This window comes from Nelusetta ayraudi, unplaced genomic scaffold, assembly GCF_046127955.1.
Source record: "Nelusetta ayraudi isolate G7.1 ecotype Tasmania unplaced genomic scaffold, CSIRO-AGI_Nayr_v1 ptg000144l, whole genome shotgun sequence".
NCBI classification, from domain to species: domain Eukaryota; kingdom Metazoa; phylum Chordata; class Actinopteri; order Tetraodontiformes; family Monacanthidae; genus Nelusetta; species Nelusetta ayraudi.
The window spans coordinates 13,693-31,259 of NW_027466194.1; the positions used below are offsets into that span (position 1 = coordinate 13,693).

Below are 17,567 nucleotides of genomic sequence, written 5' to 3' on the forward strand. Positions count from 1 at the left end.
CCACTTGCTTTTTCATCAGGAGCCCCCAAGAAGCACCCACACCAAATTTGGGGCTTCTAGTACTTGAGGAACCCTAACCCTAACCCTAACCCTAGCTTCAGCCTTATTTCAATGCAATTCTATGGGGTGACATTTCAACTTTGTCCTAGAGACATGGGGCCACTTGCTTTTTCATCAGGAGCCCCCAAGAAGCACCCACACCAAATTTGGGGCTTCTAGTACTTGAGGAACCCTAACCCTAACCCTAACCCTAACCCTAGCTTCAGCCTTATTTCAATGCAAGTCTATGGGGTGACATTTCAACTTTGTCCTAGAGACATGGGGCCACTTGCTTTTTCATCAGGAGCCCCCAAGAAGCGCCCACACCAAATTTGGGGCTTCTAGTACTTGAGGAACCCTAACCCTAACCCTAACCCTAACCCTAGCTTCAGCCTTATTTCAATGCAAGTCTATGGGGTGACATTTCAACTTTGTCCTAGAGACATGGGGCCACTTGCTTTTTCATCAGGAGCCCCCAAGAAGCGCCCACACCAAATTTGGGGCTTCTAGTACTTGAGGAACCCTAACCCTAACCCTAACCCTAACCCTAGCTTCAGCCTTATTTCAATGCAAGTCTATGGGGTGACATTTCAACTTTGTCCTAGAGACATGGGGCCACTTGCTTTTTCATCAGGAGCCCCCAAGAAGCGCCCACACCAAATTTGGGGCTTCTAGTACTTGAGGAACCCTAACCCTAACCCTAACCCTAACCCTAGCTTCAGCCTTATTTCAATGCAAGTCTATGGGGTGACATTTCAACTTTGTCCTAGAGACATGGGGCCACTTGCTTTTTCATCAGGAGCCCCCAAGAAGCGCCCACACCAAATTTGGGGCTTCTAGTACTTGAGGAACTGTAACCCTAACCCTAACCCTAACCCTAGCTTCAGCCTTATTTCAATGCAAGTCTATGGGGTGACATTTCAACTTTGTCCTAGAGACATGGGGCCACTTGCTTTTTCATCAGGAGCCCCCAAGAAGCGCCCACACCAAATTTGGGGCTTCTAGTACTTGAGGAACCCTAACCCTAACCCTAACCCTAGCTTCAGCCTTATTTCAATGCAAGTCTATGGGGTGACATTTCAACTTTGTCCTAGAGACATGGGGCCACTTGCTTTTTCATCAGGAGCCCCCAAGAAGCGCCCACACCAAATTTGGGGCTTCTAGTACTTGAGGAACCCTAACCCTAACCCTAACCCTAACCCTAGCTTCAGCCTTATTTCAATGCAAGTCTATGGGGTGCCATTTCAACTTTGTCCTAGAGACATGGGGCCACTTGCTTTTTCATCAGGAGCCCCCAAGAAGCGCCCACACCAAATTTGGGGCTTCTAGTACTTGAGGAACCCTAACCCTAACCCTAACCCTAACCCTAGCTTCAGCCTTATTTCAATGCAAGTCTATGGGGTGCCATTTCAACTTTGTCCTAGAGACATGGGGCCACTTGCTTTTTCATCAGGAGCCCCCAAGAAGCGCCCACACCAAATTTGGGGCTTCTAGTACTTGAGGAACCCTAACCCTAACCCTAACCCTAACCCTAGCTTCAGCCTTATTTCAATGCAAGTCTATGGGGTGACATTTCAACTTTGTCCTAGAGACATGGGGCCACTTGCTTTTTCATCAGGAGCCCCCAAGAAGCGCCCACACCAAATTTGGGGCTTCTAGTACTTGAGGAACCCTAACCCTAACCCTAACCCTAACCCTAGCTTCAGCCTTATTTCAATGCAAGTCTATGGGGTGACATTTCAACTTTGTCCTAGAGACATGGGGCCACTTGCTTTTTCATCAGGAGCCCCCAAGAAGCGCCCACACCAAATTTGGGGCTTCTAGTACTTGAGGAACCCTAACCCTAACCCTAACCCTAACCCTAGCTTCAGCCTTATTTCAATGCAAGTCTATGGGGTGACATTTCAACTTTGTCCTAGAGACATGGGGCCACTTGCTTTTTCATCAGGAGCCCCCAAGAAGCGCCCACACCAAATTTGGGGCTTCTAGTACTTGAGGAACCCTAACCCTAACCCTAACCCTAACCCTAGCTTCAGCCTTATTTCAATGCAAGTCTATGGGGTGACATTTCAACTTTGTCCTAGAGACATGGGGCCACTTGCTTTTTCATCAGGAGCCCCCAAGAAGCGCCCACACCAAATTTGGGGCTTCTAGTACTTGAGGAACCCTAACCCTAACCCTAACCCTAACCCTAGCTTCAGCCTTATTTCAATGCAAGTCTATGGGGTGACATTTCAACTTTGTCCTAGAGACATGGGGCCACTTGCTTTTTCATCAGGAGCCCCCAAGAAGCGCCCACACCAAATTTGGGGCTTCTAGTACTTGAGGAACTGTAACCCTAACCCTAACCCTAACCCTAGCTTCAGCCTTATTTCAATGCAAGTCTATGGGGTGACATTTCAACTTTGTCCTAGAGACATGGGGCCACTTGCTTTTTCATCAGGAGCCCCCAAGAAGCGCCCACACCAAATTTGGGGCTTCTAGTACTTGAGGAACCCTAACCCTAACCCTAACCCTAGCTTCAGCCTTATTTCAATGCAAGTCTATGGGGTGCCATTTCAACTTTGTCCTAGAGACATGGGGCCACTTGCTTTTTCATCAGGAGCCCCCAAGAAGCGCCCACACCAAATTTGGGGCTTCTAGTACTTGAGGAACCCTAACCCTAACCCTAACCCTAACCCTAGCTTCAGCCTTATTTCAATGCAAGTCTATGGGGTGCCATTTCAACTTTGTCCTAGAGACATGGGGCCACTTGCTTTTTCATCAGGAGCCCCCAAGAAGCGCCCACACCAAATTTGGGGCTTCTAGTACTTGAGGAACCCTAACCCTAACCCTAACCCTAACCCTAGCTTCAGCCTTATTTCAATGCAAGTCTATGGGGTGCCATTTCAACTTTGTCCTAGAGACATGGGGCCACTTGCTTTTTCATCAGGAGCCCCCAAGAAGCGCCCACACCAAATTTGGGGCTTCTAGTACTTCAGGAACCCTAACCCTAACCCTAACCCTAACCCTAGCTTCAGCCTTATTTCAATGCAAGTCTATGGGGTGACATTTCAACTTTGTCCTAGAGACATGGGGCCACTTGCTTTTTCATCAGGAGCCCCCAAGAAGCGCCCACACCAAATTTGGGGCTTCTAGTACTTGAGGAACCCTAACCCTAACCCTAACCCTAACCCTAGCTTCAGCCTTATTTCAATGCAAGTCTATGGGGTGACATTTCAACTTTGTCCTAGAGACATGGGGCCACTTGCTTTTTCATCAGGAGCCCCCAAGAAGCGCCCACACCAAATTTGGGGCTTCTAGTACTTGAGGAACCCTAACCCTAACCCTAACCCTAACCCTAGCTTCAGCCTTATTTCAATGCAAGTCTATGGGGTGACATTTCAACTTTGTCCTAGAGACATGGGGCCACTTGCTTTTTCATCAGGAGCCCCCAAGAAGCACCCACACCAAATTTGGGGCTTCTAGTACTTGAGGAACCCTAACCCTAACCCTAACCCTAGCTTCAGCCTTATTTCAATGCAATTCTATGGGGTGCCATTTCAACTTTGTCCTAGAGACATGGGGCCACTTGCTTTTTCATCAGGAGCCCCCAAGAAGCACCCACACCAAATTTGGGGCTTCTAGTACTTGAGGAACCCTAACCCTAACCCTAACCCTAACCCTAGCTTCAGCCTTATTTCAATGCAAGTCTATGGGGTGACATTTCAACTTTGTCCTAGAGACATGGGGCCACTTGCTTTTTCATCAGGAGCCCCCAAGAAGCGCCCACACCAAATTTGGGGCTTCTAGTACTTGAGGAACCCTAACCCTAACCCTAACCCTAACCCTAGCTTCAGCCTTATTTCAATGCAAGTCTATGGGGTGACATTTCAACTTTGTCCTAGAGACATGGGGCCACTTGCTTTTTCATCAGGAGCCCCCAAGAAGCGCCCACACCAAATTTGGGGCTTCTAGTACTTGAGGAACCCTAACCCTAACCCTAACCCTAACCCTAGCTTCAGCCTTATTTCAATGCAAGTCTATGGGGTGACATTTCAACTTTGTCCTAGAGACATGGGGCCACTTGCTTTTTCATCAGGAGCCCCCAAGAAGCGCCCACACCAAATTTGGGGCTTCTAGTACTTGAGGAACCCTAACCCTAACCCTAACCCTAACCCTAGCTTCAGCCTTATTTCAATGCAAGTCTATGGGGTGACATTTCAACTTTGTCCTAGAGACATGGGGCCACTTGCTTTTTCATCAGGAGCCCCCAAGAAGCGCCCACACCAAATTTGGGGCTTCTAGTACTTGAGGAACTGTAACCCTAACCCTAACCCTAACCCTAGCTTCAGCCTTATTTCAATGCAAGTCTATGGGGTGACATTTCAACTTTGTCCTAGAGACATGGGGCCACTTGCTTTTTCATCAGGAGCCCCCAAGAAGCGCCCACACCAAATTTGGGGCTTCTAGTACTTGAGGAACCCTAACCCTAACCCTAACCCTAGCTTCAGCCTTATTTCAATGCAAGTCTATGGGGTGACATTTCAACTTTGTCCTAGAGACATGGGGCCACTTGCTTTTTCATCAGGAGCCCCCAAGAAGCGCACACACCAAATTTGGGGCTTCTAGTACTTGAGGAACCCTAACCCTAACCCTAACCCTAACCCTAGCTTCAGCCTTATTTCAATGCAAGTCTATGGGGTGACATTTCAACTTTGTCCTAGAGACATGGGGCCACTTGCTTTTTCATCAGGAGCCCCCAAGAAGCGCCCACACCAAATTTGGGGCTTCTAGTACTTGAGGAACCCTAACCCTAACCCTAACCCTAACCCTAGCTTCAGCCTTATTTCAATGCAAGTCTATGGGGTGACATTTCAACTTTGTCCTAGAGACATGGGGCCACTTGCTTTTTCATCAGGAGCCCCCAAGAAGCGCCCACACCAAATTTGGGGCTTCTAGTACTTGAGGAACCCTAACCCTAACCCTAACCCTAGCTTCAGCCTTATTTCAATGCAAGTCTATGGGGTGACATTTCAACTTTGTCCTAGAGACATGGGGCCACTTGCTTTTTCATCAGGAGCCCCCAAGAAGCGCCCACACCAAATTTGGGGCTTCTAGTACTTGAGGAACCCTAACCCTAACCCTAACCCTAACCCTAGCTTCAGCCTTATTTCAATGCAAGTCTATGGGGTGACATTTCAACTTTGTCCTAGAGACATGGGGCCACTTGCTTTTTCATCAGGAGCCCCCAAGAAGCGCCCACACCAAATTTGGGGCTTCTAGTACTTGAGGAACCCTAACCCTAACCCTAACCCTAACCCTAGCTTCAGCCTTATTTCAATGCAAGTCTATGGGGTGACATTTCAACTTTGTCCTAGAGACATGGGGCCACTTGCTTTTTCATCAGGAGCCCCCAAGAAGCACCCACACCAAATTTGGGGCTTCTAGTACTTGAGGAACCCTAACCCTAACCCTAACCCTAACCCTAGCTTCAGCCTTATTTCAATGCAATTCTATGGGGTGACATTTCAACTTTGTCCTAGAGACATGGGGCCACTTGCTTTTTCATCAGGAGCCCCCAAGAAGCACCCACACCAAATTTGGGGCTTCTAGTACTTGAGGAACCCTAACCCTAACCCTAACCCTAGCTTCAGCCTTATTTCAATGCAAGTCTATGGGGTGACATTTCAACTTTGTCCTAGAGACATGGGGCCACTTGCTTTTTCATCAGGAGCCCCCAAGAAGCGCCCACACCAAATTTGGGGCTTCTAGTACTTGAGGAACCCTAACCCTAACCCTAACCCTAACCCTAGCTTCAGCCTTATTTCAATGCAAGTCTATGGGGTGACATTTCAACTTTGTCCTAGAGACATGGGGCCACTTGCTTTTTCATCAGGAGCCCCCAAGAAGCGCCCACACCAAATTTGGGGCTTCTAGTACTTGAGGAACCCTAACCCTAACCCTAACCCTAACCCTAGCTTCAGCCTTATTTCAATGCAAGTCTATGGGGTGACATTTCAACTTTGTCCTAGAGACATGGGGCCACTTGCTTTTTCATCAGGAGCCCCCAAGAAGCGCCCACACCAAATTTGGGGCTTCTAGTACTTGAGGAACCCTAACCCTAACCCTAACCCTAGCTTCAGCCTTATTTCAATGCAAGTCTATGGGGTGCCATTTCAACTTTGTCCTAGAGACATGGGGCCACTTGCTTTTTCATCAGGAGCCCCCAAGAAGCGCACACACCAAATTTGGGGCTTCTAGTACTTGAGGAACCCTAACCCTAACCCTAACCCTAGCTTCAGCCTTATTTCAATGCAAGTCTATGGGGTGACATTTCAACTTTGTCCTAGAGACATGGGGCCACTTGCTTTTTCATCAGGAGCCCCCAAGAAGCGCCCACACCAAATTTGGGGCTTCTAGTACTTGAGGAACCGTAACCCTAACCCTAACCCTAGCTTCAGCCTTATTTCAATGCAAGTCTATGGGGTGACATTTCAACTTTGTCCTAGAGACATGGGGCCACTTGCTTTTTCATCAGGAGCCCCCAAGAAGCGCCCACACCAAATTTGGGGCTTCTAGTACTTGAGGAACCCTAACCCTAACCCTAACCCTAGCTTCAGCCTTATTTCAATGCAAGTCTATGGGGTGACATTTCAACTTTGTCCTAGAGACATGGGGCCACTTGCTTTTTCATCAGGAGCCCCCAAGAAGCGCCCACACCAAATTTGGGGGTTCTAGTACTTGAGGAACCCTAACCCTAACCCTAGCTTCAGCCTTATTTCAATGCAAGTCTATAAACTAGTCTATCAACTAACTGAGACCGCGTCTGGCATGACAGGAGTGGCAGCAGGAGCTGCTGAGCCACCTGGCCGCCGCCGCCTCACATCTATTATGAAAAAGGTCGCGGCGGTGCTTCCGCCATCAAAGGGTCTCAGGTGACTGGAGGAGCCGCAGCGAGGACGGGAAGTTTGGACCCATGCGACTACTTGCACCGCTGCTCACCTGTGATGTGGATGTGGTACTCCTCTTTAAAGAGACGCTTGCAGACGGGAAGCTTGACCTTCACGTGGGTGGTCGACATTCCTGGTAGGTTCATATCCAGGTCGCCCATGAAGTGAGGGAACTCCCAGTCCTTGAAGCACACACACACACACACACACACACCCGCACAGGCATAATGTATTTCTTATTAGAACAGTATACCAGACTTCCAATATGGCTGCGTATCGTCTAGTGGCCACTCGAGGTACAGCAACCAAAAATCTTACATTCCTTACATTTCCCCGTAGATTTACTCTGTCCAAAGAATTTCTAAAATTCAGAAAATCCCCAGTAAAGACTTTTATTCCCAGTTTGACGTCACATGTTTTCACTCCTTCTAATTGGACGATGCGTTCTGATGCATCGTGGGAGTTACAGAGGCATGATGGGAAGTGATACTACTGAGCATGCAATTCAAGATGCCAGGTGAGCAACTCCACACACACACACAATGCTATTAGCTGAGTGTAGTTTCAGGAGCAGGAAAGCAAACAGGTTTCAATGACCAGCGTGTCAAAGGTCACTTGTTGGACGCTATGCAGAACGCTCTCATATTAGCCGACAGGAAGTCTGGCCGCAGCCTCGCCGCACGCCAGGCGCTCAGGTCCAGCACTGCGGGTGCCGGGGTCACGCTGTGTTTACGAGGGTGAGATTTCCCAGGTGTCAAAACACATCAACGGGCGGCGCAAAGTGACATTTAGCGGCGTTCCGCTCTGTGGCTTCCAGCGGCGAGCGGTCGCTGCTGTTCGTGAGGCCAGGAAAGTGTTGAGGGTGGAGAGAGAGAAGTGTTCTTCTTTTCAATATCTCGCCTTGACTTGACTCTTGCTTGTAATTACAGTATCATTTATTGTTGTATTGTTTTTTTAGTGCTGCATCGGCGTAGTTTCCCAATTTGGGATAAACAAAGTACTTCTATTCCATTATTTTATTTTCTATTCTATTCTATTCTATTCTATTCTATTCTATTCTATTCTATTCTATTTAGCGAGCAATATACCATTAACCCATAAAGGAACAGTCCACATTTATTTATGCCTAATATGGGCAAATTCTTGTGAAGGCCGAGTGCAGCTTGATGGACGCTGCGGCCAGTCTGGGGAACTAAGCCAGATGTTTGGGTTTCCATCTCCTCCTCCAGGAGGCCTGGGAATCTTCTTCCCTGCTTCCCAGCCTTCACCGCCACTCTTTGTTGCTTCCACACCAAACTTCTGGCCACTCTCCGATAACAGCGCCATCGTCGCCCACGCTAATCAGTGTAGCAGCAGCGAGGCTCCCAGTCACTTCCTGCCTCTGTGTCTTCCTCCGCGGGGCCTCTGAGGACAGGCTGGCAGCCGTCGTGTCCTCCTTGGTTTTTTTCCTTGCCACAACTAGAATACAGATTAGTGGCGGAATCCAGTGTGATCCGGCCCGGAGAAAAGCCTCGCGACTCCACGGCTGGCGAGATGAATGAGATGAGATTTCAGAATTGGAATCTGAGCGGCGCGGTTGTGGCGCAAGGTTAGCGGGAGACAAGCGTGGCCTTTACAGCCTCATGTGGGAAACACGAGTGAAGAGAGATTTGAACTCAATCCAACGTCATGAGCGCTTCTGCTTCTTCTGCTGCAGATTAAAAAAAAAAAAAAAAGAGCCAAGTGCTTCAATAATGCAGCATTCAGTCGTTTGGAGGCGTCACTGCTAATACCCTGCACAAATGTCCTCGTGCTCACAGACAGACAGTCGTGCTCTAAATCCTGCTTTAAAACAACAACAACAACAACAACACAGAGGCAGATGAATCCACTACAAAAGGAAAAAAACAATGGCAAACAAAGATAATTTCCTGCTAAGACATTCCTCTCATCTCAATTACCTCCAGCTAAAAATAAATAAATAAATGAATAAACATTGTGCATCATTGAGTCGTCTACTTCTTTTATTCATCCCCGCTAATTTCACTCTTTCTTTGCGCTCATCCTCTCGCTGTGGGGGGAGGGGCTCGCTGTGGGGGGAGGGGCTCGCTGTGTGATACAGCGTCTCCCCTGTCGATGCGCAGGGGGAAGAGCAGCAGAGCAGCTTAGCGATGAGCGCCCCCCCTCCTCCTCCCCCCCTCACTCTCTCTCCCACCCCTCCCCCCACCAAAGTTAATTAAATCCCTGGACCCCCGTTCGGTGCTGTGCTATCTGCTAACAGGCGTGGCATTTAAACCCCTGCTCCCAGAATAATGAGTCCCTGTAACATAACAGGCGTGAACAGGCCGAGAGTATCGGCGTATCATCCCCGTGTATGCAAATTCAGACGGCGTGTGCGTGGCCAGCAGGGGGCGACAAGGGACGAGAGTTAAACAGACATACAGAGAACTATGGGGGGGGAGTATATCACTCGCAGGCAAATCCAGACAAGTCATTAATTGGAGCATTAATTTGTTTGCGAACAACAACAGCCGTCGGTTCTCATGGAGGTGGAGCTGTCGCTGTGGGCTGAGGAACTCTTATTGACTGGCGGGAACGCAGCGCCGCAAGCTCATTCAACACGGAATGGACTGCAGTGATTGTGCCGCAGAATACAAACAAGGACAAAAGAAACTTTCCATAAAGGTCTATTGTCTAATGCATTACGAGTGCCTTCATCAGGCATTGTATTGTCTTTAAAGACTTTATAAAGAATGTCACTGACACTCTAAGCTCACCAGTCACTGTCTAAAGCATTGTTTTAGAAATGCTTGCTTTAATACTGTGTACCATTGTACCATTGTACACATGTGCTGTGTACCATTGTACCATGGTACACATGTGCTGTGTACCATTGTACCATTGTACACGTGCTGTGCACCATTGTACCATGGTACACATGTGCTGTGTACCATTGTACCATTGTACACGTGCTGTGCACCATTGTACACATGTACTGTGTACCATTGTACCATGGTACACATGTGCTGTGCACCATTGTACCATGGTACACATGTGCTGTGTACCATTGTACCATTGTACACGTGCTGTGTACCATCCAGGACTTCAGTGTCACTTTGCCGTGTCAGAGCTCCGATGTCATGTATGAAGCTGCACTAACACGGCAGCAGCGTCTCAGGGCCACGCCCACAAAGAATGGAACGCAGCGGTCATTTTGTGGGCGGGATCTGTGCCCCCTGCGAATCGTATCCAGACAGGAAGCACTCTTCAACAGGATGGAAGTGCAGGTATCAAGTGGAAGTGAACTTGTAACTTTTCAATGTTTTGCGTTCCAAATAAATAAATACATAGATTTTATATTTGATAAGGTGCATGTGTGTGTGTGTGTGTGTGTGTGTGTGTGTGTGTGTGAGATCTTTTTCTATACACACACCTCCTCATCAGAGAGCTGCTCTGACGCCAGAAACACTGCGCCTGGTTTTGGCTGGCGGTGTTCGCTCAGACGTGAGTGCAAACTCTTTGTAGGTCTGCCGCTGTGTGGAACGAGGCATATTTGCATAGAAAGGGCTGCTGTCATTTTGCTCTTAATGACTTCATTAGATGAATGAAAGTGAGTGTGGCGCAGCCCTGCCGCTACCTGCGCGCGCTGTTTCTGCTGCTATTTACAGGGATTTCCCTGTGCAATTGCTCGGTGGATCTGGCCCTTTGTGTGGAAACGTTTCCCTGCTGTCCTGCTGCGCCCACGTGATGCACCAGTATCTGCACAATCACACTCACAGTAACCAGCAGATTAACATGGAAAAACGACGCTGCGCTGCAAGACAATTAGCGTCCGTGGCGGCCGCAACACGACCAAGTCTGGGAGTCAATGAAGCTGTTAATCCAGATTAACAAGGGTCTGTGTGTGTGTGTGTGTGTGTGTGTGTGTGTGTGTGTGTGTGTGTGTGTGTGCGTCATGGCAGTCCATGTTGAAGTAATAATAAATAAATGGAGTATTTGATTGGAAAAGGTCTGCAAATATTAAATATAACCCCGTTTGTTACTCGCTGCACGCAAGCATTTGTTTGTGTGTGTGTGTGTGTGTGTGTGTGTGTGTGTGAGTGTGTCCACGTCAGCCAACAACTGACGTGGACAACAGAGGAGAGACTGCTGCTAAAAAAGCTTTTTTTTCCTCCTCAACACACCTCAGCCCAGCAGGACAAAGACTTCTGCATACTGATGAGCCAGTGACGCTGGATTTATTGATGGAGTCTCTCCTTGGGGAGGAGGATGGACACTGGGTGGGTGGAAGGAGGAGGGAAGAAGAAAAAAACAAAACAAGGCCTGCAATCTACTGAGTCATCGTTAACGGGAATAAACAGGAGGAGGGACGAAGAGGAGGAGAGGGGAGGAGAGGAGAGGTGAGGAGAGGAGGAGAGGAGGAGAGGAGGAGAGAGGAGAGGAGGAGAGGAGGTGAGGAGAGGAGGAGAGGAGGAGAGGAGGGGCAGCTGGTGGCCGAAGGCTGCAGCAGAGGAATGGAGGGACAGAGGGACAGAGGGACAGAGGGACAGAGGGATGGAGGGATGGAGGGACGGAGGGACAGAGGGATGGAGGGATGGAGAGACGGAGGGACGGAGGGACAGAGGGACGGCGGGATGGAGGGACGGAGGGACAGAGGGATGGAGGGACGGAGGGATGGAGGGATGGAGGGACGGAGGGATGGAGGGACAGAGGGATGGAGGGACCCAGAGAGATCAGATGCAAATGAGTAAACAAGAGTTTTCACGTGCGGAGGAGTGCGGCGTGCACGTGTCCACGCCAGCTGAGAGTGATCAAACACTCCTCCCTCTGCTCCACGGCACAATAATGAAGAGGGAGGTGGGGGGGTGGGGAGGTGGGGAGGTGGAGAGGGGGATTAGAGGGAGAAGAGGTTGGCAGGGGGGAGGAAGAGGAGCGAGCCAAGAGACGTCCCGTTCATTTTTATGTTTTGTTTTTTTTCTTTTCTTCCCAACCATTTTAATTGGCCGCGGGGGAGCGAGGCAGCGGCGGGGGAGCGGGGCAGTGGCGGCGGCGGCCCACCTGCATGACGATGAGGAGGTCAAAGACCAGGATGAAGGAGGCCAGGAAGGCCCTGGAGACCTCGTCGCTGGGCAGGAAGCCACGGTTCAGGTTGTCCCAGCTGATCCAGTCGGTGCTGATGACCAGCAGCACCAACGACGTCAGAGAGATGAGCACCGTCCTGTGGGGGGGGGGGTTAGAGAGGGGGAGGGGCAGACGGGGGGAGTAGAGAAGTGGGGGAGCTGGGTGAGAAGGACTGGTTGTAGCACGGCCAGTGTTGCAGTCACCAGCTGAGACCAACACATGATCCGGACCGGAGAGCACTGAGATCCAGACCAGGCCTGCATGCATCAAACATTTTCCAAGAAGCGCACACGGTGACGCCGCTCTGATTGACAATTCTTCCAGTGGCCACCTGTGGTATTGCAACAGTGACACGACTGAGCTACTGCTCTACGGGTCCCGGAACTGTTTGACTCCGTCTGGCATAGTGCACCAGACAAGCAAGGAAAGGGCCGCCATGTTGGAGGCCCAAGAGAAGAAGAAGGAGAAGGAGAAGAGTCAAACACTCGGTCTTTGACTCTTCTTCTTCTTCTTTCTTCTCTCACTCGGGGGTGGGGGGCAGGGTCCCCAAGCGGCCTATCGACAGCCTTGATCAATCACAGTTCAAGCGCTGGATTTGGAGCCGCGTGGCATCGATTGGAGCGATTGGGCCTGCGGCAGAACCTGTCGCCTGCTCGCATTCTAATCGCAGCAGGAAGGTAAACAACAAAAAAACTAAACGAATTCTACTGAGGTGTGTGTGTGTGTGTGTGTGTGTGTGTGTGAGGGGGGGCGGGGGGGGGGGTGATGTGTCGGAGGCTTGTCACGTGTCCTCCCCACCCCCTCCCCCCGGTGTCTGCCGCTTACAAACAGAGACCTACACCCCTCCCACCCATCAGCCTCCCCTCCCCCTCCCCCTCCCACTCACACACACACACACACAGACAAACACACACACACACACACACACACACACACACACACACGTCCTTCCACTTCCCCACTGTGACCCCCTGATGACCCTGTGGTGGTGGAGGAGGGGGAAGGGGGAGGGGGGGCGTGTCGCCTCTGACTGACAGCCTGGAGGCGCTGTGGTGCAGATGTGCAGCTGCTGGGCCACACTGAGGCTTTCTGATCCGATCGATCTGATACCGAGCTAATACAGGGCTGGTATCAGCATTACCGAAGACTTTACACAAATATATGTATATACAGTATACATATAATAATAACTCCACTTTTCTTCTACACACTGTTGTTTAAGAAAGAGTCACTGGTACAAAAAAGCAAAAATGTAAAGTAACAAAATGTAAAACTCAAAATGTCAGCAAACCAACAAACACTCCCCATGACTTGCAGATATTTTGTGAAAAATAAATTCAGGGTGTAAGTCCTTCACAACCAGAGAAAGAATTGGGGTTGAAGTCATTTGCTGGATAGAAGAGAAACTCCATCAAAAGTATTGATTGATCACGCCAGTATCAATGCCATATCTGGTATCGACACTAAAGATATCTCGACCCGGTCTCAGCTGCTGTGAAGACCCTCGACCTCGCTGTGTCCATTGATTTCCTCTAATGAAAGGTGCCCACGGCCAAGCCATGGGAGATTAACATGGATATCGACTGCGTGTAACAAAAACACAGAGGGCTGAAGGAGAAGAAGAAGGAGAAGAAGAAGGAGAAGGAGGAGGAGGAGGAGGAGAAGAGGAAGAGGAAAAGAAGACGTACCAGAAGAGGACGATCCTGTTGTTGCCTCGTTTCCAGAAGCGGCGAGCGGTGACGCCCCACTCTGGATAGTTCTGGTCCTGCAGCATCATGTCCGTCACCTGCAGGAAGCAGTGGATGTTGTAAAAAAGGACTGTGCTGAGGGAAGGGAGGGTAGGGGGGGGGGGGGAGCTAGCGTGGGCTAGCTCGGCTTAGCCTGGCATGCTTTGGTTTGGGGTTTTTTTTTCCTGTTATGAACTGAATATTTTCGTTGCGTGGTGTTGAGAGGTTTCGCAGATCTCTGGTTCTCTTTAACCCTCTGTTTGCAGCCTCCAGTTAAAAGAACAAGACAGCTCAGTTATCGTGTCCAGTCGAGAAACCAAACGGATGCAGCCTCACATGGAGTGGAATCATTGCTCCTTTCTTGTCTTTAGCTGCTGACCTTCAGACCTGATGTGATGGACGGCACATCAGGTCTGAAGGTCATCCTCGTGTGTCCTCGTAGAACCTATTCAACTTTAAACCCACTGGCCGCACTTTCAACGCTCAGTTGTGCTTCCCGTACACACCTGTTCACACCTGTACACACCTGTTCACACCTGTTCATCCTAAAGTCTGTACACGTTTCTCCTTTTTCCCAGAATGTGATGAACTGAGCCCGAGAGTTGACAGAGCCGTTTACGAAAAATAATATAAAACTATCAGTGGTACTGAACTGCTGCTGCTGCTGCAGGAGAAGTAGGTGGAGGAGGTGGGGGAGGAGGAGGAGCACGAGGAGGAAGAGGAAAAGGGGGAGGAAGGGGAGGTGGAGGAGGAGGAAGAGGAGGAGAAGGTCAGTTCGTCCTCTCTGCACAACCTGTAATTTATGCCGGAGATGTTTTTTTTTTTCTTCTTCTTCTCTTAAATAAGGAGGAGGAAGGAGAGAGAAAGATGTTGAGCTGAGGAGACTCAGAGGTCGTCCTCGAGGGGCCGCAGTGAATTAATCAAACGTGCAACATGAAGGAGAGAACTCTGAAACACAAACTGGATGAACTTGTTGTTATTTCTGGAATCAGAGCCTCAAACTTTCCCTCAGATAGAAAAACACAAACCCAGCCGTGCAAGCCTCTTTATTTTCTGGCCATTCGCCTCCTCAGTCGGCGCCTCTCCCTTCCACACTCCCCCCCCCCCCAGTGCGCACCATGGAATACTAATGCCAGCGGTGAGGGTGCTCATCAACTCTGGGTGTCAGGGAGCTCCCCTCTAGCGCCCCCTGGTGCCAAATTAACAGAGGAGGCCGCTCTTCCTCGCTCCTCCTCCACCTCCTCCTCTTCCTCCCTGTCCTCCTCTTCCTCCTCCTCCCTGTCCTCCTCCTCCACCCCCTCCTCCTGTTCTTGCTGCTCCTCTCAGGTGGGCTGTAATCTCCCCTGCAGCAGCACCGTGCAGCATGAAAAGATTCTCACCTTTCATATCACATGACATTCACAGAGTGAAGTGCGGGCTGTAAACACGGGGCTACATGGGCCTCCTCTTCAACAGAGCTGCAGATCCTCGGTTGGAGTCTTACCATCCAAGCAGTGACAAAGTCTCCCATCCACGTCCCCACGGCGGCGATCTTCATGAAGCTCTCGTTCCTGATGCCCATGTACTCTGTCACCATGTGGGGCCTGCGGGGGGGAGGAGGGGGGGGGGGGGGTTAAAAAAAACCCAGCAGTGAGTGATTTAATGAGAGAGTAGGCAGCGAGGACGGAGGAGCTGAGGAGGACGGGAAGGACAGGAAGGAGAGGAGCCGGTAGAGGGAGGGGAGGAGGGAGGAGCCAGTAGGGGGAGGGGAGGAGGGGGAGGAGGGAGAGGGGAGGAGCCAGTAGATGGAGGAGAGGAGGGAGGGGGGAGGGGGAGGACAGGGGGAGGGGAGGAAGGACAGACAGGAGAGGAGCCCAGAAGGAGGAGGGGGGGGCGGTGAGGGATAGAGGGGGGGGGGGGGGGGGGGGGGGTAGAGGAGGGGAAAAAACTGCACTGATGCTAAGTGTCATTATGCCAGCTGTCGGAGTCGATCGATATCAATCTAATCCAGGGAAAACAATGAGCGATGCCTCGGCCCCCCCGCAGAGACCCCCCCCCACCCCCCCCTGCCCCCCCGCAGAGCCCCGAGGCTTGTAAACAATTTACGGCGCCACGATGGATTTTCACGCCGCCGCTCTCATCCTCGCTGGCGGCGGCCAAACCGTGAATTTGTTTGGCAAATTTGTCCCGTTTGTCCCCGTGATTTAGAGCCCCCCCCCCCACCACCACCACTCCTACTCCCCCACTCTCTCCATTCACTGGCTTCTCTGGGACGGTGGTTGGGGGGGGCCGCTACAGAAACAACCCCCCCGCAGCAGAGGTGACGAACGCTCTTCTGGGCCGCCGAGCCAAGATGACAAGCTTCAGTTCGGCCCTGTTCAGCAGGGACACAAGAGACACACACACACACTCCCTCTGTGTCTCACACACACACACACACACACACACACACACATTTTCTCCAGGTAATGGCGCCAGGAGTGAGGTGGGGGGGGGGGGGGGAGGGGTTGGAGGGAAGGGAAAGTGGGTCAGTGGCCTCCTCCAGCAGCCCAGGAGGCCCGTTTGATGTCCTGGCTGCCTGAGAGTGGAGCAGGTGGAGCAGGTGGAGCAGGTGGAGCTGCAGCAGGTCGCACTCATCAATACAAGAGGTGGCAACGAGGGTCGGTGGGGGGGTCACATCTGAAGTCAACAGCTCCCACTCATCTCTGGCTGTGCGTCAATGTCCTCGTGCAAATGGTAAGAAAATGTGTGTGTGTGTGTGTGTGTGTGTGTGTGTGTGTGTGTGCGTGTGTGTGTGTGTGTGTGGTGTGTGTGTGTGTTTTGTTTGTTCTGTTTTATTTTGTGTTTTGCTAAATTTTAAAAATAACCTTTTGTGCCTTTTTGGCATGAGTGGTCCTACAAATAAGACCTTTATTCTCTCAACACCTTGACTCTTAAGTTTTTGACTTTCTTTACAAATGGATATATTGAAAGCACCTGAGCGCCTTAATGGAAGAATAGAGGCATTACAAGCGAGTTCAAGCATTTTACAGTACTGCCAGCGGAAGCTAACCTGTGTCCGTCCGTCTGGTTCCGTGTGCTTAATAAAGCTTTTCTTTGTTGTGCCTTAAAGACCGACCATCTGCTTTCTGGGTTCCCCTGAAACCACGGGGATGAGTCCCCTCACAAGCGTCCCCCAATTCAGAAAATACTGCCACTTGTACAGCAATTACGCACATTTACAAAAAGCACGAGCCATCGTTTGCAACTCATGGCCTCTCTTCTTCTTCTTCTTCTTCTTCTTCTTCTTCTTCTTCTTCTTCTTCTTCTTCTTCTTCTTCCTGCTCCTTTCTTTTGCTTTTCCTCCAAATCAGGAAAACAGTGAAAACAGTTTCTATTGGAGGATGGCAAGACGGATGGTGGCGCAAAGTCAGTGTGTTCAGTCGGGGTGTGTGTGCACACGTGTGACTGTGTGTGTGTGTGTGTGTGTGACTGTGTGTGTGTGTGTGTGTGTGTGTGTGTGTGTGTGTGTGCTATTGATTTTGAACTTGTATTTCTTTCTTTTTAGCTGATTGCAGTGTTTTGCTTTGATTTCCATCTCAGCCCAGAAGAAGAAGAAGAAGAAGAAGAAGAAGAAGAAGAGGAGGCGGCTAATGCTAGCAGGCGTCGGGGGGGGGGGGGGGGGGGGGGGGGGGCGAACGCGGCAGATTTAATGCCAGTTCATTTATTAATCATTCTGCGTTTTCATCATAATAAGTGCTCGTAGACGTGCGAGCAGGATGAATAATGGCGGCACGTCCGTGACCCCAAA

At 50.4% G+C, this 17,567-nt stretch overlaps 1 protein-coding gene across 1 annotated transcript in view; it reads right to left on the reverse strand.

The window, feature by feature from the left end:
- Positions 1-7,023: 7,023 nt before the first annotated feature.
- Positions 7,024-17,567, reverse strand: part of tmem117 (transmembrane protein 117) — a gene marked incomplete at its 3' end in the record, with an annotated part of 35,640 nt that continues 25,096 nt past the window's right edge. Inside the window, exons 4-7 of the mRNA XM_076013149.1 lie at positions 15,282-15,381; positions 13,760-13,857; positions 12,009-12,168; positions 7,024-7,153 (exon numbers count right to left, since the gene is read on the reverse strand). Coding sequence (XP_075869264.1) covers positions 7,024-7,153; positions 12,009-12,168; positions 13,760-13,857; positions 15,282-15,381 — 488 coding nt within the window. The remainder of the gene's footprint in view (positions 7,154-12,008; positions 12,169-13,759; positions 13,858-15,281; positions 15,382-17,567) is intronic.